Below are 26,774 nucleotides of genomic sequence, written 5' to 3' on the forward strand. Positions count from 1 at the left end.
GGTATATATATACTTCATAGTGTATACTTTAATACCCCAAGTTGATGGTGGAATATGAAGGAATGGATCATAGASAGCAGCAAAACCCGGATGCTCTCCTTAACTAGCATCTTTTATTGCCGCTGYTGGAGGTAAACTACTGGTTAGCTGGACCAATACTTTGACTCAGCAGGACACTTTATATTCTTTTGGTACGATAGTTACTGGTGGATAGACCAAACCTTTTAAAGATTTTATTTTTCTTAGGTATGTATGTTTCTTAATGAAGAAAGAGAAGTTTGGGCTGCTTTTCAGTGATAGTGAGACATCTCCTAAGACAATGTACCCATTTGAAAGGTTTTAAACTACTGAGCAGTACTGAGTAGCTCATGTTTGATGATGCTGCTTCTCAGTACTCAATATGATGGTGAAACTAGACATAGGCTTCTCAGAGTAGCTGTTTCAAACATTTTATTTGTTAATAACTTGGAATAAAAAACTTTTTTTTAGAGAAGTATTCTAAAATTAATTATTTTGATCTTAACACTATATAGGTATCCTTATGTGCTTACAAAGAAAAATWATAGTACTACTTCACTACAATTATTACGTCAACTAGATTAGTAACTGGAATTTTTCCTTTTAAATATAGTGATYTTGCTGAATTGCTCCACCAAATGGAGTTTAATTCATTTGTATGTTTGTCAATGAATCCTTTCTTGAACTTGTCAGGTTGCTCTTAATAGTTTAAGAGATGAATCTGTCTTCCAATAACTGCGAAAAGGCAGATTCTGAATATCGCATGTACAGAGAACATTCACATTTTTGTAAACATTTTGAAAATTAGTGATCTTGAAGACAAGACTACTGGTTCTAATTTTGATGAACTAAAAAATTCTATTTCTTTGAACTTGTGCTCTCATTCAAATGCTCGCTGAACTGTACTTTCCAGGTGTAATTCTGAGGCTGATATCTCATTCCAATCAGTTTAATTATTGCTCTGCACCTCTGAGAATCAAACCTGGAAAGTATGAGCCTAGGAACACAGAAAATGGGGCTTCTGAAATTAATTAGGTCTTGTAGAAAATCGTGGCTTAGCACTGCTGAGCTACATAATTACTATATTAAAAGACAGGCAGTAATGGTGTCAATGCTGATGTGAAATTAAGTTTTATCAGTAATTAATTACATTGTACTTCATAATTTTCYGTCTGATAACAGTTAATCCTGCGTACTCTGTCTGTTGGTAGCTTATTTCTTTTAAAACGGAAATGTTTTTAATTCTGTGTTTGGTTAGTATAGTTATGACAAGAAATAGCAAATAGGCGTTGCCTGAACTATCATTGTTTGCTATAACATGGGAGATATAGGACTAAATAAGTTAAAGCTATTTTATGACTTTACAAGTGTGAATCATAGGATTAGGTGAATATTCAGCCTAAATTTTGCTTTTCCTAGCATTTGATGCTTCCTAAAAAGAGTTTTGAGGAATTCTTCAGCTTGTGCAGATAGACATGTTAATCTGCATTTCCATGTTGTCATGTACGAATACCTAAACAACATAGCCTTATGAAATAATCCTTAATGATTTAATTTAGTTTAAATATGCAAGTATTAGTCTGAAGTGCATCTTCTATATTTTTTTTTCATTTCTTGTATCTCAAGTATTTTATTCTCTGTTTTTAATTGGGAAAAATAAAAGAATATTACTAAATTGCCAATTGTTTTAAAAAGTGGACGAGAGAGAATGTGTTTTTAGTAAAAGTGCTTCAGCTGGTAATGCAACAGTCTTGACTGTTAGCACTTTCTGATTTCCAGTACTTTTTTTATTGACTAATACTAGTTCAGTTGTTTCCTCACTCTACAGTTTTAAAAAGCTAATAATGTTAGTGAGAGGGAAAGTATTCTKTATTGTCACTACAGAAAATGCACTCATTAAATCCCTTTTCTGACTGATACATGCCTAATTATTYGTGATGACTTCATTTGCACAAGACTTCTAAAGCATAAATAAAACAAATTTTCTCTCCCTCCTTCAGTGTTCAGCGTGGATTGCAGCACGGTGGAATGCCCTCCTGTTCAGCAAGTTGTTTGTCCACTGGATAGCTATGAAACCCAAGTCAGGCTGACGGCTGATGGCTGCTGTACCCTTCCCACAAGGTTTGTGCCTTGTCTTGAGGGCCAAGTACTTTTTTTTTTTTTCCCTTGTTCTCTGTAATTTGTGATACTAAAAGCTCAGTACTTTAAAAGCAGGATAATAATGCATACCTCTACGGTAATAAATATTAATATAGAATGGAAGTTACATGAAGTAGGTTAAATCAGTTTTATAGAAGTACTAAATCCATCTGTTTTCAAGCAAAAATCTCTTCTTAGCATGGATTTGAGTCTTAACTGATTACTTTGTGGTATTTGGACCTCTAAATTAGGCAGATTTGCAGTATGTACAGTTCAGTTGACAAAAGTAAATCATTTTGAGAAACTCTGAAGGTCTTTGGTAAGGAATTCCATGATGGAAATGACAAGATAAGTCAGGAAATGTTAAAGAATGAAAAGGGGTTTTTTTGTGTGTGTGGAAGACCATTGTGAGAAGCTCAAAGAAAATGGCTAATGGAACTGTATGTAAACAGAGGTTTTGAATGCTCTCTTCTGTTTTACTTCAGTCTATTTCCTAATAAATTATACCTACATTTCAGAAAAATTGGACAATTTTTGAGTTGGTTTTGTTCCAGAATTCTGCACCACTGTTGCAACTTCTGTTTTTACAGTATACTTCACAAAAACAGATTCAGCAATATGTGCAATTAATTAATTAATACAAAATTAAGTAATTAATACAAAAACATGCAGAAAGTACCATTGTTGTGAAAGTATTTTAAACAAAACTGAGAATATGCTTTGCAGGAATATGACTAGTGGGTTTAATCACTGTGAAGTTCTTCATGGTGTACTAATCTGTCATAGCCGAGACCTCTTGTGAGATTGTAAAGAAGTGATAAACTCGCAAACAATTCAGAAAGCAGGAAAGACCAAAGGTTATATAAGGATTCAGTACACTTCCCTACTGAGTACTCTTTGGCCGTGCATTTAATATGTATCGCTTTTTAACCAGTATCTCTTTGTGTCGAGAGTGGTGAAATCAAAGTTTTTTTTTTTTTTTTTTTTTTTTTTTTAAAATAGAAATTTGGAAAAGAGACGTGAAGAAGTCTTCATGTAATGCAGTAATCTTGTCCATTGAACTTTGAAAATATTATTTCTAAATTTGACAAATTTAACAGTTGTATAGTTCACAAAATAGTTTGTTATTTTAAAAATTACTTTTATACTTAAGTGAATGCTACGAGTCTCCTTTCATTCAGAGTTGAAGTTTAGTTCTTTTTTTTCCTTTTTCTTTCTTGAATCTTGGGCCAGAAGATGGTCTCCTGGTCTCAGGATTCCCCCTTTATTTTTTTAATATGTTCTCATTAACTTTCCTAGAAACTCTTGATTTCGTATCAGTAGAGAGCTGGTCAGGCTAGTTGGGAGCACAGGGGAGACTGGAGATTTAAACTGCTCATTGTACTGGTACTGCTGCCGCAGGAGCTCAGCCTGTTTAGGGCAACAAGGATAGAATGCTAGTAAGGGCTGTATCCAGAAAGATAGATTATAAAGCCAAAGCAGCAACCTCAGAGAAAAATTTCTTGAGGTTTCTATTTAGATGAATACTCATAAAACAATATAAAGCGTAAAGGTTAAATTAACGATAGAAGTTTACTTTCCAATCTGGCAAGCTAAAACAAATTTGAAAGTGATGAACAGGTCAAAGCTGTTTTTGTTTTCCAMAAATAATGTTCCATTTTTGTGCAGTCTTATATACTGTGAAAAAATGTTTTGCTCTATATTGCTTTGAGAAATTAAAAGTGTCCACTTTTTACATTTCTGAAATGATAACTTCAGTATTCCTTCTATCGAGGAACATAGAGTACAGAGAAAATCAAACTACTTTTTTACTTTAGAAAAATCGTTATTTGAAAATGCTTCCGATATTTAAGGCACATGGTAAAATGTGAGAAATGATCTTAAATAAAATAGATAATGCAAGCCTGTCTCTGAAAGAATCTTCTTTTTATTTATTTGAAAATATTTTTTAATTACAGTCAATTGATTTTCTATGTAGTAATTGTAACTGATTAATAAAATGTATTTGTGTATGTGCATGGTACTTAAGTGACAAAAACAATATTCCCATCTCCTGCACATGATGACCCTAATTGTATAAGCAAGCATAGTATGTGTGAACTATCAGATAATTCTAAATTTCAGTAAAACCTCTTTGAAAGCAGATTTCTGGGCATTACTGGGATTGGTGTTTAACAAATGGTCAAAGCTGAGGTAGATGAGTTATTAGCTCCTGGAGTCTTATGATGCGGTCAGAATTTCTGAGGTATTTTGTTTTTAAGACCATATTTGGCAATATTTTTGTGTGGTCATTCTGGATGTATAAAACTGCAACACATAGTATAATTTAATCTGAGTCTGCAGACAGGTTGAAACAATTACAGAGGTCTTATACTGTTCCATTCATCTTAATTTTGGGGGTCACTCTATATTTGCAGTCTGTAGTCATTATGTGGGTTGCTGGATTTTTGGATTGCCTTAATTCAGCCAAACCAATAAAGAACATTTTTTAGTAGAGTAAGTGAGAAGGAAAGAAGGAAAGCCACATATAGCAGAATTAAAATCATATAGATACTTTGCTTTATGCCTGCTGAAGATTTATGATCATAAAGAAATATTAACAATAATTTGGCCATGATTCAGTTCAGAATTGCCTAAATCCATATTTTAATCATTTAATTTTAACCATTAAAATTAAATCCAAAAGAGATGTTACTGTATATTTTAATAAAAGTTTGACAATAATTTGTTTAAAGCAAAGAAACAGTGTTTCACTGAATCATAATTTTTAGACTTCATGAAGCTATTTTTGTTGGTATTGTGGACAACTTCAAGAAATTATAGTTGTRTCATTTACTGCTACTAAAATAATGGTTTAGTAGTAGTGGAACCGGAGAGCAGTTGAGAACAGTATCAAGGATAAGGATGAATGAATTTATGCCTATGACTCTAAATTTACAATTAGCTGCTGATGTCACCTACAGGAGGAGCAGATAGACTTCTGTCCTGAGCCTAGATTTGACTGATTTCTTGTATGCAATATGCTAGGAAATAGCATCTGGCACTTGCTGGCATGTGTGATATGAGAGAGTTCTTGAATGCATCCTTGAAATATTGAAACCTCCTCCAGCGATGTCCAGAAAAAAAGTGTGGATATTAAAGAAATGTCTGATACCTAAGGTTCTTGTAATTCAATTTAGAGTGCATTAATTTCATTTAGTCTCAGAGTGATTTCTAATGTAATACTGCAAATAGCAGCCTAGTGATTTGGCATTAATAATAAAAGAGAAGTTGCTTCAGGTTTCTTCAGCCTATCACAAAATATTTACCTTAAATTTCCAAGTATTACGTTAGGAGAACTAAATGTTATGCCTGTCTGTGGTAATAGGTAAAGATACTCTCTTCTCAGAGGAGCTTATAGAATAAAAATACATTAAAGCTCTTAAAAGAAAATGTGTTACCATGATTTTGATAATATGTTTATTTTTTTCCATTAGAAAGCTAAGTGAGAGTAATGTGAAGTTTACCGAATCTGTTATCTTCAGATATATCCTCTTTTTCTATTGTGAATTATTTTCCTTCAAGTTTTCAGATCCTTTTCATAGCCCTTTTGAAGTGTAGAGTTCTAGATGAATATTTGTTTATTTTTATCTGTGAAGAATGGAATATAACAATAGGAACTGGTTTATTCCATGATTAGTGTTGGCTTTTGTACATGTTGCTCACATGTCCGTGTATACTTTTCATATGATCGTGTACAGATGAGCAAGTTGCGTATTTCGATAGCTTTACACTAAATATTTTTAGATTATCTGCATTGCTTTCTGAGTGTACTTTTTATTAGAATACTTAATAAATTYAGTCCTTGTGAGCTCTTCTCTCCTTTCTTCCTGTCCTAGCTTTATCACCCTGCGTCCATGTTCTAAGTATAGACCTTACCCCTGCGCTGGTTCTCGTTCTTGCTGTGCTCTCCCCTCTTGCAAATCTCGTAGCTTCCAGATTCGTTCCATTCTCCATTTTCATTGTGGTCTTTTTTCAACAGTTCTGGGTCCTTCTCCTAATAAAACCTGATGAAACAAGAAAATTCTCTAGAACTAGGAAGATGCTAATGCTGTGCCARTATTCAAAAGGATTAAATGTGTAAAATGTAGTAAGCAAAGCCTGRTTTTTTTGATACCTGTACAGAGAAAAATAATGGAAAATTTGATAGAGGATTGAATTGCTGACTATTTTCATYCTTCACTCCTTAATACTAACCAACATTGCTTGGATAGAGACTACTTTATGATTTTTTTTTTCCTTCCCCTCCCTTGAGGACACTGATCTGACCCTCTGAGCTCCTTCCTCCTATATTTCTGGCTTCTGTATTCACCAGTCCTTTTGTCAGCTTGGATTCTAGATGAAAAAAATAGAGCTTTTTAATGCTGTCTCACAAGATTAACATTTGCAAAATGGAAATATGTCCTCTTCTCCAAATTACTTACTATTGAAGAAAACCATTCCCCACACCCTACCTCCCCCAGMGTTTTAGAGGGATTTTGGAATTAGTCATGGTGAAGTGCTGGCYACCCTTTATCTCCTTTGACTAGCTCTTGCAGCATGCACATGTTGGCATAAATATCTTTCTGATAATATAGCTATCTTTCCTTTTGGGAGGAGAAAAGCATCCAGAGTATATTCACCAAATCCCAATAATAAGTTTGCTTGACTGACTGACTTAAAAACCTCAGACCAGAAGTGCAGATATGCTCTGGATTAGAAAAGGTTCAGAAATAATTGGTATAGGTTTGTCCATCAAAATYGTAGGTCATGGAAAGTAGTGCATCTTTATCTCAGCCTTAAACTTGAAAGTCCATCTTTCTCCTGTGCATGGATATTTTTTYGGATTATGTGTAGGCATTCCACGATGCATGGATTTCTTTCTTTCTAATCAGGTGGGAGCTATATCTATAAAATTGGTTGGGCTTTTGTTTGCTTACAACTGTTACAGGTTTTTKTTGTTGTTGTTGTTGTTGCTGAATGATTGTGCTAGTCTTTGGTTATTGTGAATGGGAGAGGTCCTTTTCTGCAGAAAAGGGAACACTGACTACCACCAGTCTTCTAAACATCTTTCTCAGTTCTGTGAGGTGGGCCTATCTTAAAAAGTTATCGAGCCTTCCAGTGATTTTTGTCTTGGCTTTTTTTTTTTTTTTTTTGGGGGTGGTTTTTTTTAAAAGTGGTTATAGTTGTTATAGGTCTGAACAAAAAACATATTTATTATATTTCTTTAAAAAATACATATTTATTGTGAATGGGAGAGGTCCTTTTCTGCAGAAAAGGGAACACTGACTACCACCAGTCTTCTAAACATCTTTCTCAGTCCTGTGAGGTGGGCCTATCTTAAAGTTATCGAGCCTTCCAGTGATTTTTGTCTTGGCTTTTTTTTTTTTTTTTTTGGGGGGGGTTATTTTTAAAAGTGGTTTCGGAAAGAAGGTGAGAGAACAAGAAAAGTGTGTGTTATTAATCTAATTATTTAATATTCTTCTGCAAATAACTCATCTTTATATCACATTCATTATGATAAATTGAGAAGATACGTGTTTGAAAAAGCTTATTGTGGAGGCAATAGTACTAAGATTAGTAATTTCAGCTCACGAAACTTGGAAATTAATGTGCACCAGTGTATTTCCATGATGTTTACCGTTTTATTTTTGAAAACATTTGTGTGAGTTTTCATTCRTTTCATTGAATTTCATTCAAATTCATTTTGAATTTAAGTATTCTTCTAGAGATTTATTTTTTATGTTGGAACATAGGCTAACTGAACCAAAGCTTAATGTTTTTACTAAGGCTTTTAAAAATCACTCTTGGGTTGTCTCTGTGTGTGTGCATATATAAATGTTTTTAAAGGTTTTTTTTTCTTTAGGAAAATATAAGCACTTCTTTTTTTTTTTCTTATTGTTATCACAAGGGAAAATCAGCTTCTGAATCTATGTCTACTAGATGGGTTAAGGTGCAAATTTCTTGAACCTGCTAAACATTCTTTTCCATCAATCTCTAGAGGCCATTTTTCTTYTTTAAGTATCTTTATTACTGGGGCAGTAAAAGGTGAGATAGCCATACCAAATTTTGTGAAAATTTTCATGTCTTTCTGTGCACCATTGGCTCTTTCCCTTCTTTCAGAACACTTCTTTTGGCCAAGGGTGTTACACTCAGCCTTCATCCGCTGATACTCCTGGATATAACCTTCAGGAATCTCTGTTGAGGGTGCAGGGGGATGGAGTTTTTTTTCATTCATTTTTTTGTAGAATAAGGTAAAATAGGATAAGGCAAAAGGGAACAAACGAAACAAGGATACGTGTTGTAATTTTCTTTTGAGAACTCTTTTCCAGGTGCACCTCCTCTACCTTTTTTTTTTTTTTTTCTGCCCCATACCTCTCCCACATTCCACAAGCCAAAGGAGGAAGCTGAATCGTTTTAAAGGGAAGCCACTATCAAAAATCATTTGGGTTTTTTTTGGTCCTTTTAGTAGGAGCCCTGCGGCCGTTGTTCCTTCTGCCTCTCTGAAGGCAAGTGCATGCAGTAAGGAAAATTACTGAGTTTCTCTTTTTTCTGTATTTACAAATAAGAAGTTAAGATGAAAAATGACTGTCAAAAACACAAGTATGACGAATAAAACTTCTGATTTCTAGACTCCATTTTTTTTTAGTTCATTATACTTGACTGTTACAGTAAGCACACTACTATCRAACAGAAACCCTGAAACATCTGTTTTGTAATTGTTGCTATACTTTATTATATGCAYGCTCATAGAATTAGATTGCTTCAGTTTGCCTTGGCACACTTTTATTTGTGAAATGTGATGTAATGCTGATTATTCAAGGATTCATTTGCCCCTTGATAGCAATACTCTATAATAATGCAGTATTTTAAAAGTCCTTTTCAGATAGTATAAGAAAGGTCTGGTGAGATTACTTGTCTTTACTTGTATCTCTTGATATTTTCCTTCTGAGTATTATCTTACAACAGCAGTCACTAGTAAGATTAGTGGGAGAAATACCAAAAACCTGTCTGTTGGGAGCAGGCTCTTCTTCAGCTGTACCCTGCTCTGAGGTGGAATTGCWGTTGGGCAATTAAGGAGGCATACACGATAGAATAGAACTGAGCTTCTTGCTCTTTAAGAATAAAAAATAAATAAACTGAATGAGTGCTGATGATGCTTCTTGCTAATATTTGGTTTAATCTGGGAGTTGCTTGGAATAGTTATATTTTAAGTAGAGCTCCTATTTTCATTTGTTTTAACTCATAATTGTAGAATAGGGTTTAGTTCCTTTTTTTTCCTTTTAAAATCCATATACATTTGTGGGATGCCAAATTAATATACAAATTGTTTTTTTTTAAAAAAAAAAATCTTTGAACTGCAACTGGAAAACTTTGAGTGCTTTCCCTGATATTTTTCAGCTGTAATATTTGCACATATTTTTTTCCTGTTCATTTTGTCCTATACTCAAGGCTGCCTGTCCCTATAGGATGCCACCTCTTTATGGCAAGAACTCTGTTAAATGTAAACCTATGCAAGTGTGAAGTGTTGACTTGGAAACAGTGCTGTTATATGCTGGCACATACTGGATGTCACATAGAAGCTTGGTTTGAAATTCTATAAAGTGAAGAATCTGGAAACAAGCATGTGATTACTGCTTATCTGCATTTTGTATCTTCTGCTTCTTTAGGCTGCTTTCTTAAATAAATAAGCATTACCCTTCACATTAATGAAATGTTCTGTATCTATTAGTTTTTACWGATTGGATCATTCTGACTGTTGTATTTTGTATATATCCAGCCTTCTCCAGTATTTGGCATCTTGTAYAATTGGTTGCCCTTCTCTAAACTGGAGGTGGTACCATCAAAAAGCAAAAGAGACCGTGCCATTTTTTGACTTGATACAGATTTAATGATTTTGCATTATACTTAAGGTGTAAATTACTTATCTTCCTTTCTCTTTGATTATCCCCAATACAAAATTGGGCAAAGAGTATTTCATGATGAGAGGACATTGTTCCTTCGATTAATAAGCTTGGATAATGCTATTGGTGTTTTACCAATTTAGATCTTTCGCAGAATTGAAGAATTCTAATTTAGAAAATCTAGAGAATAAAATTATTTTCAATCTGAAATGAAATAAATTTGTGCATGGAGTACTTGACAAGTGTTGGTGTTGCGCGGTACCATTATCTTGCTTGCTGAATCAGCAAACCATAACAAAAGAACTCAGTTTAACTTATGAGCATAAAAGTGGTGGGGTTTTGGTGTTTTGTTTTGTTTTTTTTTTAAAAAAAAACCTTAGTGATTGGGTTAATGAAAGGTGATTCTGAAATATTCATATACGATTACTAATTCAATTCAATAACTGGAACTTGTGCTATAATTTACCATTTTCTCTTTGCTTATTCTTTCAACTCATGCGTGGCTTCACTTATTTATGGGATTTYCCCTTTTCTTTGGTTTCAGATGCGAATGTCTCTCTGGTTTATGCGGTTTCCCCGTGTGCGAGGCAGGCTCCGTTCCCCAGATAGTCTCGCGTGGAGATGGAACACCTGGCAAGTGCTGTGATGTCTTTGAATGTGTCAATGGTATGTGAAGTTTTTTYTTGTGCCTGAAAAGGAGTGTTTTATTTGTCTATTGCAGGTGTGTTGGGTATTTGATTATTTTTAATGTGTCAGGATTTAAAGGAAAAAATTTTCTTGGAATTTGTTTAATAAGAAGGAACGAGAAGTTGTATTGAAGGTACTTAAGTGGGAAAGTGTCGTTTGAAGGTGGTGTTTATTTCTTTTAATTTMTGAAGCATTTTCCCCTGTAGCTGCAGGGTTTTTTAGTTTTAGCAAAAAGACTCCTCATCACCATGAGCTGTTCAGGTTCTTCTTTGCCAGTAGCAGGCACTGTAGTGTTTACTGTAATTCACTGAAGTGTTTTTTTTTCCTGAGCACCAAGACTGCTGTTTGCAAGGTTCTGAACAAAAGCATGCTATTTAGACAATTTGGTTCACTTTAAGAAACATTTGCAAATTATTTTTTAGCATGAACGTAAAACCTTTGAAAATTATAAGTCAGTGCAAGGGTGGACTGATTCTCATTCTTTGCTTCTAGTTGTAAAAGTTTAGAAAAGACTGTTTAAAAGCCTTAAATCTYGTAGGTCAGTGACTGTATCTCAGGACTGCKCTGTGCTATTCCTGTGGTGTGTTGSAAGGAAACTTAGATATTTGACTAATGGTAGATGGAAAAGGAAAATTATTCTTGCACATTTGTATGCTCAGATAATTTCTGAGAACAAAGATTTCACATTTGTGCATCCATAAACACCTTGTTCAATTGTGCTTTATGTTCTTGAAACAGCTTTTCCTTTTGCCTTTCACTACATATACACATACATTYATATATATATAAATCTCCCCAGGAGAATATTTTTGATATTTACAGACAATTATATTGCAAATGTAGATTTAAAAATAAATGAAAATATTTGAATACTTATTTTAAAAYAATACTTGGCACATATAGTACCTACTTTACTCTAGTGGTGGTAGGGGATATTAAATATGAAAAATCAACTTATTTCATATGAATAACAGAACTTGCATCAAAAATGAATCACAGGCTGTTTAGCTTTCAGATCAATTTTTTCAATATTTGGGGTAAGATTGTAGATACTGTAGAGTTAAATTTGTCYAATTTACTTGTATACTGCCTGTTACGCTAAAATAATATTCATATTACTTTGTTTTTGTATTCCTGACATTCCATTAGAACATTATGATTTGGTAAGTTTGAAGCATTTGATTTGTGTGGCACATCTCAACATAGTGTTTGGTTCAGGATTTACTTTGCTGCTTTGAGTAGAAAATGCTAAGACGGTTCCACTGTGAGGTCCTTGTAAGTACCAGTACAGACCAAACAGCCTTCCTAATGCTCTGGTTTCTCTTTGGTCCGTAAATTATTTGTGAGTATGACTATTGAAGCTATTGYAGTCTTTATCATGCARTGCTCAGAAATGCATTAGAGATATTTTGGTTGCCCGTGTCCTTTCATCATTTGTCATTTTTTAATTCTGATTTCCCAAGAGAAGTTAAACTYATTTTGCATAGTTAATTTGCATAGTTTGCATGAGTTTTGGATGTCTTTGCACTATTGCTTTGGCTTGTTTGTTTGTCGTAACTAACTCCAAAGATTCAACCTCGTATGACATCAGGTTTTCTTCTTGTCACTCAGGGTTTTCATTCCTAATCTTCATCTTGGTATATGTTATGAAGASAGACTAAATTGGAAGGAAAAAGAGGAGTTTTTGAAGGCAACTTGCTACCAGAGAAGGGAGCAGAAAGGCCAAATAGGAAGAAAGATACGGCTTGTAGGAAGAGAGAATCTTTTGTTGTGTTTATGTCCTTAAAACATCAGTATTGAAATACTGGAAGTACTCTAACGTGAAATAAAGGAAATTATGAAAAATATTTAACTTTTCCAATCAGGTTGCTCGGAAAGAAAAAGTTTGTCTTCAAAAAAGAAAACAATTTTAAAATAGGTAGATGTAACCTGGGTTTTTAAGGGGCATTTTTGTCAGTACCACAATTTGATTTAAAAAAAGGGGAAAAAAGGAAAAAAAGCTGTACAGTGCAAATTGGATATGCCTTACATATATTTAGAACCGAGATATTTCAAGGTGCCGTTACTAATGGTGCTTCCGTATGGAAAAAAAATAGTTATTGGCCTAAAGATGTTAAATATTTTCTGTCAACAAGCTGGGCACAATTGTGGAATGTCTCCTCATGAGACTTCTGCATGTGGCAGGTAATTAATAAGGACAGGATRGTAAGGACTTAATCTGTATTGCTTTGCACTTTGGGGTTTTTCAAGTGATGTTTAGCGTAGTCAAGTGCAAGTATCAGGGACAAATAATGCAAGTCACACCTGTTGTAACATAGGCAGTGATGTCCTGTGAAACTAGTTCTGACAAGAATAAATGTCCAATGCAACAACAAACTGGCAGGAGGGCAAAAAAATGCCTACGCTTACATTTGTCCATTTAAAAGGCACTCTTTTTGTGAGGCTGATAGTTTAAATATCCAGTTCTAGTTTTTAGAAGGGACTTGAAAATGGAGACAGATGCAGAAGAGGCATGGCATACATTAATGACAGGTGGACAAAATATTTTATAGTGATAGTCATAGATCATTCTTTTCATTTCATTAAAAAGAAATTTCCGTTGAGGTAATGAAATCCTRATCAGTAAAATACAGGACACACTGTTCTCAATAGAGGTGGTTAATAATTGGCATGAGCTGTCAGGAAGATGTTGAATTCCTTATCTTGTTTTAAAACTGAGATTAGATGCCTTTGTAGGGGATGTGTTTTAATCAAATGCAAGTTGCTGGGTTTATATATAAGTAGGGAAACTATATTCAGTGTTACCAGCTTATTACTACTTCTGGGGTTGACCATCTCTTGACTTTGTTCAGAGGACATATACATAATGATATCAGTATAGTTTTCCTGATATTATAATGTCTATTTAATGATAGTGTAAGAAACARATAAGTTGTCAGGAACAATATTGATCATCTGAGCTGCCTTAAAATCAAAGGAATTTGTGAAGAGTTCATGTACATAGACTGCAGAAATAAGGTTTGTGCATAAGGTGGGGTGTTGGGTTAGATGTCCTACTGATGTGCGCAATGTGAAAGCAAGCCAGCCTTCTGTAATACTTACTGCAAGAATGTGCTAACATAGTGGAATGGCAAAGTTGCATTTTCACAGGGAATTTAGGGAAGCTTCCTTTAATGAGCAGGAAAGAGGTCTATTGCTGCAGAACAGCAGCGGTGACCAGTTGAAGAAGTAGGTAGTGTACAAGTTCAGCAAAGTGTAACATGAAAGTTAAGTTCTGGTGCAAGTTCTGTTCACTGTATGTTCTCTTGGTTGGCAGACCAGTCTGTTTCACAGACATTTTTTTCTGGATTTAACAAAAAAGTGATTTAGAAAGCTCTATTACACATTTGTAGATCTTTGTGTGCTAACCTTTGTAAGCAATGCACACTTTAAATGTCTCAAATTCGCGTTTGGTTGGTTTGTCTTAGAAAAGTGTATTAAGCTGTAGTGAAAAAAATCATCTACAGTCCTCATTCTTTGCAGATATTCAAGTTTTTCTAGGTATTTCTGTTTAATTATAAATACAGCAGTAAGTCAATAAGTTAATTTATTATTTTCATGCTTTCATTCTTCATGCTTTTCATGCTCATTTCACCCATCATTACTAATCTGCTGTTTCTCATAGTTTTTTAAATAATAAACTATGTAAATGTTATTTATCACTGAAATAACATTTACTGCTACTTGGGAACTGTCCTAATGTTTCAGTTTAATGATTTAATTAGAGCTTATTATTAATTAGTGTATCTTACTGTGTTGCATCTACTGTGCCTGTAGCTGTTCAATGCTTGCATAGGTTGAGCTTCTGCTCTGGATCTATGTTAGAGGAAATAATTTAGAAAGTAATGCTCAGAACCACTTGAGTTAGATGTCAAGAAAAAATATATTTGTATCACAGATAGATGATATTATAATGGTTCTGCATGGGGTTTTAATCATCATGAATATACCCAGAGGTCAGAGTATTTTGTGTAAAACTATTATACTAATGGGAACATATGTGCTTAAAATAATTCACTATTAAAATTAATGGATAAATATTACTACCATCAGAATGTCACTGTTCTCCCTCAGRTCAATCAATATAAAAGGTGAAACTTGAAGACATGTGTTGATTTGTTTCACTTTGAAGGAAAACATCTATATAAATAAAACYATGGCTTAAACGGTGGTAAGAATCGAGCCAAACCTCACTTCTTGACACAGTGACAGAACATGACATGTTTCTTTGCCACACTTTATCCTTTGTGAGTGTTTGGGCCATCCCAAAGTGTACGTTGGTCTTTGGTTATCAAAATTATAGCTGGCACAATGATGACAGCAGCACTTTTATTTCTTACTCTTTATCAGAAGAAAAGTTTTTAATTTACAAAGCCCTAAACAGATTAAAAAAAAAAAAAAAAATGTTGCAACTGTCTAGAACTGGTGCTGAACACTAACATGCAGAGAAATAGAGTGATACAACTTTGTTGGGTTTCTTTGCTTACAAGACAGATGACTGCATGTTACTTCTAATCTTGTTTTCTTCATGGCTTTCAGAGTAAGCCCCAGGTAATTAATGAAATGGGATTTTAGCCTGATGCMGACAAAAGTATGAAATATAAATCTCTGGCTGACATAAAATAATATAAATACATTTATAGCTGCTATAACTATGTTACAGTCACATCTTGCTGCATGGGAATCYAGAGATTAGTATAGCGGTGTTTAGTACTTAACAGTTAACAGGGAACAGCTGCATACAGACTCAAATGTGCTCATTTCTGAACAGTATGAGGTAGATGCAGAGAAAACTAAGATAACCTATGAAGTCTATAGAAGATAATTTCACTGAAAGTTGTACTGCGTTACAATGCTGAGGCCACACAATAGGCAAAAATCCCTCTTTCAATTTCTTACGTTAAAATGAAGTTAAGACTGTATATTGCTTTGTTTAAGCATGCATTATTCTACTTACTGTTAAATGTTCCTACTTGTACTAATCTGAAATYTTTCCTTCTAGAGGACACTAAGTATTGTATGGTATAAATTTGGGAAAAATGGAGCAAGAGATTCCCAATATGCAGTCTTCCCCAAAACCCTGCACTTAACAGAAATGAATGCAAGGTTTCTTCTGATCCACTGTGTACTTATTAGTCTCTGATTTTTCTCTACTTAGCCTGGTGTGCGCTGCCTCTTCTAATTGGAGAGGCTGTAGAGAAATAAATGATTCAACATTAAATTAAGAGGTCTCAGAGCATCAGCAAATGAATCCGAAGAGGCTGAAAGGTGCATGTGCAACAAGACTGGAACTGTTGGGAGAAAACAAAGCACCTTGGCTGCCAGATCTCTAGTTGGGTATTGGCACATTGGTCTTTTGAATCTAAGTTACACTAAAGCACATACTGACTTAGAGCTCTGCCTTAGAAATTCGAGGACAGTTTTTCAGCATGTTACAGCTGCCTACATCTGTCAACTAGGGCTTCTACTTCTGAGTGAAATTCCTTTAGTACAACAGCTACATTAAAAGAGTCTCTGATTGCTTTGTGAAAGATGATAAATTACATGTGTTTTGTTGCTTGTGTATGAGAGTGGTCCTAGTTACTGCTTCAATGTAATCCAAGGTCTAATGGACCAGGCTTCTTTCTTGCCATGACCATGTGTGAGCTGTATTAGTTCTCTAATGTTCTCACTCCTGCCTTCCCAGGAGTGGCTGTGCAGCCTCACTTCAGACCCCTTCTGAGAAGGTGAAGTTTGGGCTTTGGTTGCCCCATCCATTGGGATTGGGAGTAGCTGATGCTCAGCCCTAAAGGAACAAGCGTTGGTAGGGGGAAGCAAGGATGAGAACTTCTGCTGGGACCAAAACACTCTCCTTTTCTATAGTGTTGTTTTTGGTAGTACTCTTCATCACGTGATGTTATGGAAGTAATCTTCTRTATCATCAAGCTCTTTCACTTGATGTGACTGATAATCTGTGCTCTATTTTTTTCTTCATCTAAGAAAATACCACTGACATAAATGAGCCATTTCTTTTTTCTGTGCCTCCTGGGTTCCTTCTGGCTTGCTTCTCAATACAGGGTACAGTGTGAGAGATCAAATTCCTCTTTAATCACACATCTTTTCACCTGTTGATGCAGTTACTCTTCACAGCAATTGCTATTCTGTCTTCTTATTCCCTTCATATGTTATTAAGTTATGGTATGGGAAAGGATAGAATTAAATACTCGGTAAGTTTTGAATAACATAAGGACAAAGTACAAAATCATGTCAGTCATTCATACCAGTTAATGAAAATGAGATGCTAGGTAAATTCTGTGGAATTGATAGTATGTTGTGTGCAAAGAATATTAGATGTTAGGTGCTGCAGATCTGTGTGGTTGTAAAAAATAAAGTAACATCTGTTTCAGTGAAGTAGTAATTTTTTTTATCAAACTGAATTTTCTTCGTAAGCTAATATTTTTAGTAATATCATGAATGTTAGAAATGTGTAGATACTTAAACCTGGACAAGGTTGCCAACATTTTGGAATACAAGGTTAGAATTCAATATTTTTCTTGAACGGAAAAAATTGCCAGACCTGTACAAGAATCTTACTGCTGAGCATCAGGCTTATCATAGATGGTGAAGGATAAGTGACAGGTTGTGTCAGTGCTTTTAGTGGTACTGAGATCTTTTCAGATGCTTGTGTCCTGGTAAGGTGCCTAGGGCTAAACTGGTCACAGCATACATTTTCTCTCTGTGCTAGATTGACAGAGATTATTGGGATTTAAATGTATTTCCCTGTTATGTACAGCATGACTTTATGAATGTTTTCAAAATGAAAACATTCATGAATGTTTTGAATGAAYGTTCAAAAGTTCTTGGCCATTTTATCTAGAAAATCTGTGGCTTTCCTATGTTTCTAGAGCACTACCAAGGCACCTGTAAACCTAGGCTCTTCCTCTGGCAATTCAGTTGCTTTTTCTGTGGTAGAGTGTAACTCACTGCAGGATGTTAAAAAGTAGTCCTACAGGATTTTGAGAAGTACATGTAGATGAATGAGAGAGTCTAGAAGAAAGTAACTGGAAAAAGCAAGACATTTAAAAGTATGACCTGAAAAAGAAAAATGAACATAGAAATGCATGTATTTCATCTGTAACAGAGGATTGAGGCAGGGATACTGTCTAGCCTGAATTATCCTTGCTACAATTTCAGTAGTTTGAGTTCAGTTAAAATACTTAAGCTGTGGAATTATTTAATAGTAGGCAGGCTGCAGTTTCTATGTTACATGTGGCTTTATCCCTGGTTTCACGCTTTCTTTACTTCAGGTAGAGCTGATTTTATTCAGGTGTCTTTCAGCCGTCTTTTCTATGATTCCGCCTCCGCCCAGCTTTGTGCAAGAGGAGTGCCTTAAGGTCTTGCCTGCTGTGTGTAAAAGGAGACAGGCACATCAGCCTCTGCAAATCAGCTGTCTTTCCTCTGAAGTTCTCTAAAGCTTACTGGGCTTGGATCTGCTGGTGAGATGGCCAGAGAAAATACTTAAGGAATTCCATCAAAGGTAGCTGCTGTGTGGCTTGCGGCACCTACACAAAGTGATTTCTAAAGAAGTGATGCAGACGTTCTCTACTAGCAACCTTGCTATGTAGATGTGGTGATTTCCTTGGTGTTTTAAAAGTGAATTGCTGTATTTGACTTTTTCTGTTATTAAGGTTTTTCCTCAGTGTCCTCTGCCCTCTACAGACTGCAGGTGCCACAAAATAATGTTTCTTTCTATTAGTGGTTTTTTAAGTATAAAACATTTATGGGTAATTGCATAGACAATTACAAATAATAGTTGTAAGTTTGTTTTAATCCTGTTTTCTCTTTCTAAACTATCTTTTTTTAGAAGGTGCAGGATCGAAGGACTTTCAGAATGGTCCTGCAGTTGTGTTTATATTGCTTAAAGCAATATTTTCCCTATGGTATGAAGAGTAAGAACCCAAATATTTTTGTTCTGAGATACTTGGAAGCAAACAAAAGCATATAGTGTGTTGTTCTTTAACTCTGTTAAATGGGTAAATTCCCATTTAAAACATACTGTGTCTCTCTCTTTTTTTTYYTYYTTTTTTTTTCAATCTCCCTGGTATCATAGATTTTGGAAAAGAGAAAGCTTTTGTGTATTTTGTTTATACTGACACAGGATTTAAATTTATCAGCTTCCTTCCCTTTCATTTAATGGAAAGTTCACAGTACTTGCACCAGTTCCTTCCTGGAGACTGATACAAATTCTTCTATATACTGAAGGAATTTCCAAAGTGCTGGAATCATGTGCTTTTTTTTGTCCTTTAAACAGCAAAAAACTGTTTTGAATCTCACTTCCCAGGCAGACAGGAATCTCTCTGATACCACAGGAGAAAATGCCAAAACTTACCTGCGTAAACAGATGCTGAAGCATCTCATGCACTTGGAATAACTGTGTGCAGAATACTTCCTAGCAAGGAATGCACTACAAAACTTAAATACATTTCTAAGCTGTTTCATGACTTTAATCAAAGAAAAACCCCAGCAATGGGAAACTAGAGAAATCTCAGTACTAGAAATTTTATTTTAGACTAGGTCAACCATATAGAGGAACTATATTTGATTAGATTTAAAAGTACAAGTTAAAGTACATTAGAAAAATGATTTGATAAAGTAGATTGTATGTATTTTTAGTCTAGTTTGGAGATAAAGGTCTTCAGAAACTMGCACAGTTTACATCTGTGTAGCGTGCGGCTGTGTAGTTCAGTGCAACTGTGGCTTTAGGGCTCTTGCTCCCAGAACAAAAAAAGCTGTGGCTACATGAGGCAATATGTAGAGCCAAATTTGTGCCAATTTTTTTTCTCATTTAACTCTGGGGCAGGAACATTTATGCCAAATCAAGTACAGTCTCTCTTAGTCATGCTTAACTTTGTGTGGGATCAGAGGTCTGATACCATCTGTCCTGCCACAGCTAGTGTAAAGCCAGCATAAACTCTGTATTGTTCTGGGTACTGTCCACTCTGTTCTGGCTCCTTTCACAGATGCTCCCTCATACGTCTGTGCTTGGTCTGGATCAACCTTGTTTTACCGAGTTATCTGAGAGCTGGCAGACATTGAATTAATGTTCATGAATCCATGGCCTGAGTGTCTGTCTCTTGCCTACTGTTTCATGATGGTAGCTTGCATCAGAAAAGGGATTTGGGGCTTAGGAAGTTTTAGGTGCTTTGTGCTATAAAGTTCAGTCAGTTTAAACTGCTTTGTCGCACAGGAAAGCTTTGATACTTGAAGATTTCTATCTTTAGTGGCTTTTTTTTTCTTTTTATTAGTAATAATCTCTTTGAATTCAAGGTTACTAGCCTTTCAGAGAAGATGCGTTTATTTAATGTTAACTTTTAATTATCAGTGTTCTTTTTCTCCTTTGTGGCTGCCATATGCATTCCACAGCATGGGTATCAGTTATGCTACTAGGTTTTCACTTTATGAATAATTAAAGTTAGGTTTTTTTGCTTAAGGAACAGTACTTGTTTTGGCTTGACTGAGAGCCTTAATACTGCAGGCTTGCGTACAATTCTATCACAAGTAATCCTTGTTTCCCAATTGCATATATATGATTAGCTCAGTAGTTTAATGTGAATGTACACACTACTATAAATCTTGAAAGCTAAATTAAAAAAAAAAAAAGTGAAAATACTATGGTGTTTTTCATTGTAGGAATAAAACATGCTGTTTCCTTTCAGAATTTACAGTTATCTGTTAGGTCCAGTTTTGGCATTTTAAAAATGAATGATAATTCATGCAAGGAAATGCTTCTACTTTCCTAACTAGACATGAATTCGTGTCTGCTGTTTGGAGAGGGGAAAAAAATAGTAAAAATCTGGAAAGTTGCAATCAAAATAGTGAAGTCASGAGCAAATGGATTAAAGACCTTTTGAGTTGGCACTTTTTCCCTTTTGAGAAAGTTTTTAGACTAACAGCTTGAGCTGTATAAACTTGAAATATTTTTCAAGTGTTTGTTTATGTGAATAACTGTATGATGAGGTCATAACTGTTTTCCTGGACACAGTGGTATTTCCTCTTTATTCTTTTTACATTACTTTCAACATTATGCCTTCAAGTCAAAAATTACTCAGGATATTTCCAAGTCTCAATCTCAACATTTTACAATCGTATTAAAATGACTTGAGACTGGAGCTGAATATAACTGTGTGCAGGGAGAAATATTAGAGTATTAAGACACTTCAGAATTTGAAAGAAAACTTATATTAGTATCACAAGCAACTCAGATGAAGAGTTTTCAAAGGATGGGGAGGAGGGTGAAGAATCTGCAAATTGAGTTTTCCTTTAAATATTTTTGATGTCCTGTGTGAGATCGAGTACTAACACCCCAAAAAATCACTTGATCTCAAGGCAGGCATAATTTTCAGCACTGTGTTGCTAGGCCTTATCCACACAAGTAAATAGCGTTTTCTACATCATCAACAGAAGTCAACAACATATGCAGTTGTCTGCGTTCTGGAATGGCTGAACAGCTTGCGCTCGTATTTTAGTGTTGATTACGATGCCACGGGGAGATAGTGCGGATTTAAGTGTCCTCTGTACTGTCCAGAAATTCATTCTTCATTTTCGTCATTCTTCCTTTCTTTCCTTTGCTGTACTTAGTTCAGATGTAACGAGATTTGACATTCCCACCGACAGTTTGGTAATGTTTTTAAATCACGGCATTGTTACTGAAATAAACAGCGTCCTGTTCTCAGAACCTTTGGCTTTTGAGACTGATAAAATCGTAGTTTCTGAAAAACATAGCCGCTTAATGGGWGCTCCTTTACTTCGGATATGTTTTCACATATTTTGGGCTAGGTTCGCAGAAGGCCAAGAAGATTAAAACCAAGTTGTTCCCAAGCGGGGTTGAGGTGGAAGAAGGAGGAAGATGCACTGATTGAACTGTGAAGCACTAATTTCTTAGTGGCTAGTATGGCAGAGGAAACGAGCTGGTATGGTCTAGCTGACTACAAATTTGGAGCGTTTGAGTCCCAGAGATTGGGCCGTAAGCTGCGGACCCGTGCAGGGGCCTCCCTCCTCCATCTCTGGGACTGTTGGCGGTACGTGGTGTGAGTGGAGGTTTGCGTGTGCTCCCCTGACTGCGGCTCCGGAGCCCTGAGGAGTCTCTACGGACCACAGCGTGTGGATCTCCTTCGTAATCTAGAATCAAACCTCTCCAGGGATGAGGGAGGTGTTAAATCTACAGTGTGTTTTGCTGTTTTTGTTGACATCAACTTTTTTCACATATAAGAAGTAAATAGGCCCAAAATATTCCTTTCCAAGACCTTTAGGAATTTCTAGAGGCTTTCTAGTTCCCACAAAATTTAATTATGAATTCAATTGTAAATTAGTGCTCAGTAACAGATGGAGACATACAAGAAATGATCTTGGTGTGCTTTAAAACCCTGAAGTGATCCTGTAATAGTATGATTATAGTGGAAGTTACTTGTTTTCTGTAAGGATCATAGATACTCATGTGGGTAGCACAACTCCAGGTTGTTTGAACTAAGATCTATTCAGTTTTTCATACTATGTCAAGCAGTCATGAACTACACATACWTTTTTTTAAAAAAATACGTGTACTTATTCATGAGACAACTGTAGTACTCATCCACCAGAGCCTCATAGAAAGCAAGATTATACTTGAGAGCAGTTTCTGCTGTATCTTTTTAGAGTAGAAAAATCTATTGCTTCATGTGCTGAAATTTTAGATAGCTTCTAGCTCACCAGAATGAGAAAGATTTAATGCTTATGAAGAAAAGAATGCCATAACTTTCCTTAAATATTTTAATTTTAAAGATGCAGAATTTTAATTGTAAATGACCAGCTGCTCTGAAAGTAATTTTGAACAATATTTTATTTTTTCCATTGATGAAACAGACCATAAAATATTCTCTGTATTTAAAACAAAATATATTTGAATTAGAAAATAGCTGTCTCTGTCTCTCTCTGTCAGTAGCAAGCAACAGTAGTTTGACCACTTCATATTCCTGAATACCTGTAAAATACATTACTCTTTTTTCTCATTTCTTTCTTTCTTTCTTTTTTTTTTTTCCCCTTATTCTTTCAGAAGTGAAGCCAACTTGCATATTTAACAGCATGGAATATTATGATGGAGACATGTTTCGGATGGATGCCTGTCGTTTCTGTCGATGTCAAGGTGGAGTCTCCATTTGTTTCTCTGCCCAGTGTGGTGAGCTACACTGTGACAGGTATTATGTACCAGAAGGAGAGTGTTGTCCAGTCTGTGAAGGTACAGTATCTGTCTAATCTCATTCATTTATTTATTTTGATGCTTTATGTTTACCTTTTAATGAGAAAGCAGTATTTTGTTTTATTCTTCTTCTAGATGCAAGTTTGCAGTTTCCTCCAGCTGTAGCTGAGTGTGCTGTCTRACTTGCTGCAATGTTTTTCTGATGCTGATTTTGCCCTCTTTTCATGCAGAGATGCTGAGGTTTCCTTTCCCTTGTGCCTCAAAACTTTCTCACAAATATAGTCAAGTGTGCAATATTTCTTAAGGCTGCCTTCCCAGAGAGCATTTATGTCAAAAGCTGTTCCGAATTTCTGCACTAACTCCGTAGAGAGACTTTCCAAAGCAGCTCTGGTAGCCCTGACACACATCTATTGCTTTGCAACCTACTTTAGATCTTCCAGTCTTTGCTCTATTCAACTAGAGCAATGTACACATTTGCTCTTTACCGTTTTGGCAAAAAAAAAAAAAATATAGCACTAATCTGACTTCAGTGTCTTTCTCATCCTCCTTTCTACTGTCGACAGCCTTCATAACTGCTTGTTAGGCCTGTAATCCTAAAAAAGGATTCTGTGGAAATTTTCAGATTGACCCCCCTAGCTTATGCTAGGAAATACTTGACACATCATCTGCCAGAACACAAACAGGACTTGAACAGAGGAAGGTGGCAGCAGGTGCTGTATGGTTGGATCTTGCCCTGTTATGACTAAGGTTATGGCCATGACCTAGGTAAAGGCTTGTGCAGCACTCCTGGGTCCATGAATTTAAATGTAAACTCTAGCAATGGCTTCCGAGTAAGCCAAAGAAGTTGGAACTCTCAAACCTCCTTTATCATGAGCACTAATAAGAGGAGGAGAATTTATTTATTTATTTATATGTAATGATTTCAAATACTTTGTAGCATACCTACTACTGCTTTCGGTATCTCTGTAGTTGCTTATAGGAGCAAACAAGCCCCAAAACTATAACTGTGCATATTTCCAAACAAAGAATTAGAAAAATTAGGAACTTTGTAAGAATTAATCTAAAAGTCAAGCACAAGAGTCAGAGCTTTTCGCACAGCATAGAATCTACTCTAGGAGGCTTTAATTGTGTACTACCTATCAAAAAAAGAGAGATTTAAAAAAAAAATCTGAATAATGAAATAGCAGGGTGATAGAAGTTTGCAATTGGGAAGGAATTCTTTAAAGAGCTGAAATTTTTTCCAAATGAAGAAAGTAGAAAAACTCATAGATGTTGGCAGAGTAAAAGAAAAGGTGGGAGGACATAAAGTGCTTGAGAAGGAAGTTGAATAAAACATTAGACTAATAACCCTGTAACCACAGCAAAAGATAAGGCCATAGCAAAAAAAGAGATGTGGTTTAATTTTTGGTTTGTTTTTGCATCTGTGTTTATCATTGACATTCCAGCACTGGAACCTTTCTCCGTAAAGGATGCATCAAAAAAGCTATATGATATTCAAGCATTGTTAGACAGTGAACAATAATAAAAAAAGAAAAAAGACAACCTACACTTAAATCTAGAAATTTGAAAGGAACTGCTGCATAAAAAGATGTGAACTAGCAGGTGTGTGTATGTATGTGTGTCTGYACCACAGTATTGAAAGGTGGCTACTATGGAATAATTTCACGAAAAAAGTTCTTGAAGACAGAGGATTGCCAGCTAGTAAGCCAGATGTTCATGGCATTAGCAATTAGCAGAAATTTTTCTGAAGGTTAAAGTGTGGAAGAAGTGGCATTTTGGGGAAGGATTAATACAGATTTTTGTAATGGAAGTTGTATCTCTCAAATTCCTTGCAGTTTGTTCTAGGTACTGATAATCATGACAAAATCTGTACTGGTGATATAGGCTACCTGGATTTTTGAAACAGCATTTGAGAGGATCCTTCACCAAAGACTCTTAAAGAAACTAGGCACTAGGTAGGAAATAAGAGAGAGGATCTTTGCATGATAAATAACTGGTTAAAAAATGAGAGAGAAGGAAGTAGTAGTTTTTGCAGTCACTAGTAAAATCCTGTGCTTTTTGACGTAATTATAAAACTTCCAGGGAAATGGGTAAATTCTGAGGTGGTAATATTTACTGAAAATTTTAAGTGGTTTAGGATAAGCGATGAATGAAGAAGAGTGGAAGAATCACACAAATTTGAATAGCTGGATCATAGAATCATAGAACAAAAGGAAAGTGCAGGTAAATGTCAAAATAATGTATATTGAAAAAAGTTTGTACATAGGCAGTGAGCTATGTGCTAATATTTTTCCTTTAAGTCATGGATCTTAGAGTTATTATAATAAATAATGTTATGAAAATATTATAATTAGCATTCATTAGCAACTGAAAAGGAAATATAATGTTAGAAACTATTAGGAAGGAAGAGAAAATAATACATATATCAGTTATATGAGTAATAGCATGCAGTGCACTTGTGTCTTTAAATAATATGCAGTTCTGACTGATCTTTAAAATATATTATTAGTGGATGAGGTCTAGAAAATTTGAAAGTCAAAGGAAGGGAATTGACTTTGAGGAGTTACTGAATAGACTAAAATTTCAGTATGAAAAACAGCATGAAAACGGTGAGCCTCGTGAGTAAGGAACTGTCATCTCTTCTGATACAAGGTGCTAGTTTCGTCAAATGAAACTAGTGGGCAATAGAGTCAAAACAGAAAGGAAAGAAAGATTCTTGATACAGTATGTTTGTGATCTGAAAAAGTTGCAATGTGGAACACAGGATTCTAAGACTGTTAAATATATGCGGACTTAAAATGATTCCCCAAATTCAGAAGAGAATTATGTGCATCAAGGCTACTAAATGCAAAGTCACTACTCTGATTCACAAATAGCTAGAATTTTTTATCACTTTATATTTTTATATTTATGTRTTTTTAATGTATGTTTAGTTTGTTACAGCTTATATTATAGTTTGTCAGATAGGTTGAAATACAGCGTCTATGTGTACAGAAGCTCAAATACAAATATCTGCAGGCTTAAAAAGTATTCTAAAAAAAATCAGTCCATACTTGCCCTACATTTAAGACCTTGCCTAGATGTTCATTGTTGACTATGTTTGGAGGCAGGATGCTAGACTAGATGCCGCCTTAGTCTTTCCTGGTATAATTGTGCCTATATTTATAAGAGTCTTTTAAATCTGAAAAACATATAAATAGAGAGAGAGAGAGAGAGTTCTGTGCTATGCAAGTACTTATGCATACAGTCATTTATTTAATGACAGATTGAAAAAATCTAGAAATGGCATCTGAAATGGTGAAATCCTTCCAAAGCAACTGCACCTCCTCTCCTAAAGATGTTGCTGCATGAATATGAGCTGCTAACTTAATAGAACATGAGATCTATTGTTCTTTGATGTAATTAGCATTATTTACAAATGTAAACGTTTATTCCTTTTATTGTTATAATGCCAAATCTCAGAACAACGTGGGATTACACTCACTTTGGGTGCTGTATTATCAGCTATTAAACACCAAATGCTGGTGCAGATTTTCCACATCAGACTTAACAATTCTAGATACATTCTTCATCTTGTTCATTAGGTGATATGTATATTCAACGATCTGATTTATCCATAAATTGTTCTGCTATGTTATCATATAGCTCATAAAGGTTTTTTGTTTGTTTTCAATCTTATGAATAAAACTATCAAGAAATTTCATTTTGGGTTTGATGAACTGGCATATATATAGACTCATAATGGAAATATCATCTTA

General features: G+C 35.1%; 1 protein-coding gene across 1 annotated transcript in view; it reads left to right on the forward strand.

Annotated features, from left to right (window-relative positions):
• CRIM1 (cysteine rich transmembrane BMP regulator 1) overlaps window positions 1–26,774 on the forward strand; it is a 186,784-nt gene that overhangs the window by 97,578 nt on the left and 62,432 nt on the right. Inside the window, exons 4-6 of the mRNA XM_085301188.1 lie at window positions 2,019–2,139; window positions 10,624–10,745; window positions 22,873–23,055. Of these exons, the coding sequence (XP_085157314.1) occupies window positions 2,019–2,139; window positions 10,624–10,745; window positions 22,873–23,055 (426 nt within the window). The remainder of the gene's footprint in view (window positions 1–2,018; window positions 2,140–10,623; window positions 10,746–22,872; window positions 23,056–26,774) is intronic.

The sequence above is a fragment of the Rhea americana genome, unplaced genomic scaffold (genome assembly GCF_003343005.1).
Source record: "Rhea americana isolate MKP2758 unplaced genomic scaffold, rheAme1 scaffold_173, whole genome shotgun sequence".
Taxonomy (NCBI): Eukaryota; Metazoa; Chordata; class Aves; order Rheiformes; family Rheidae; genus Rhea; species Rhea americana.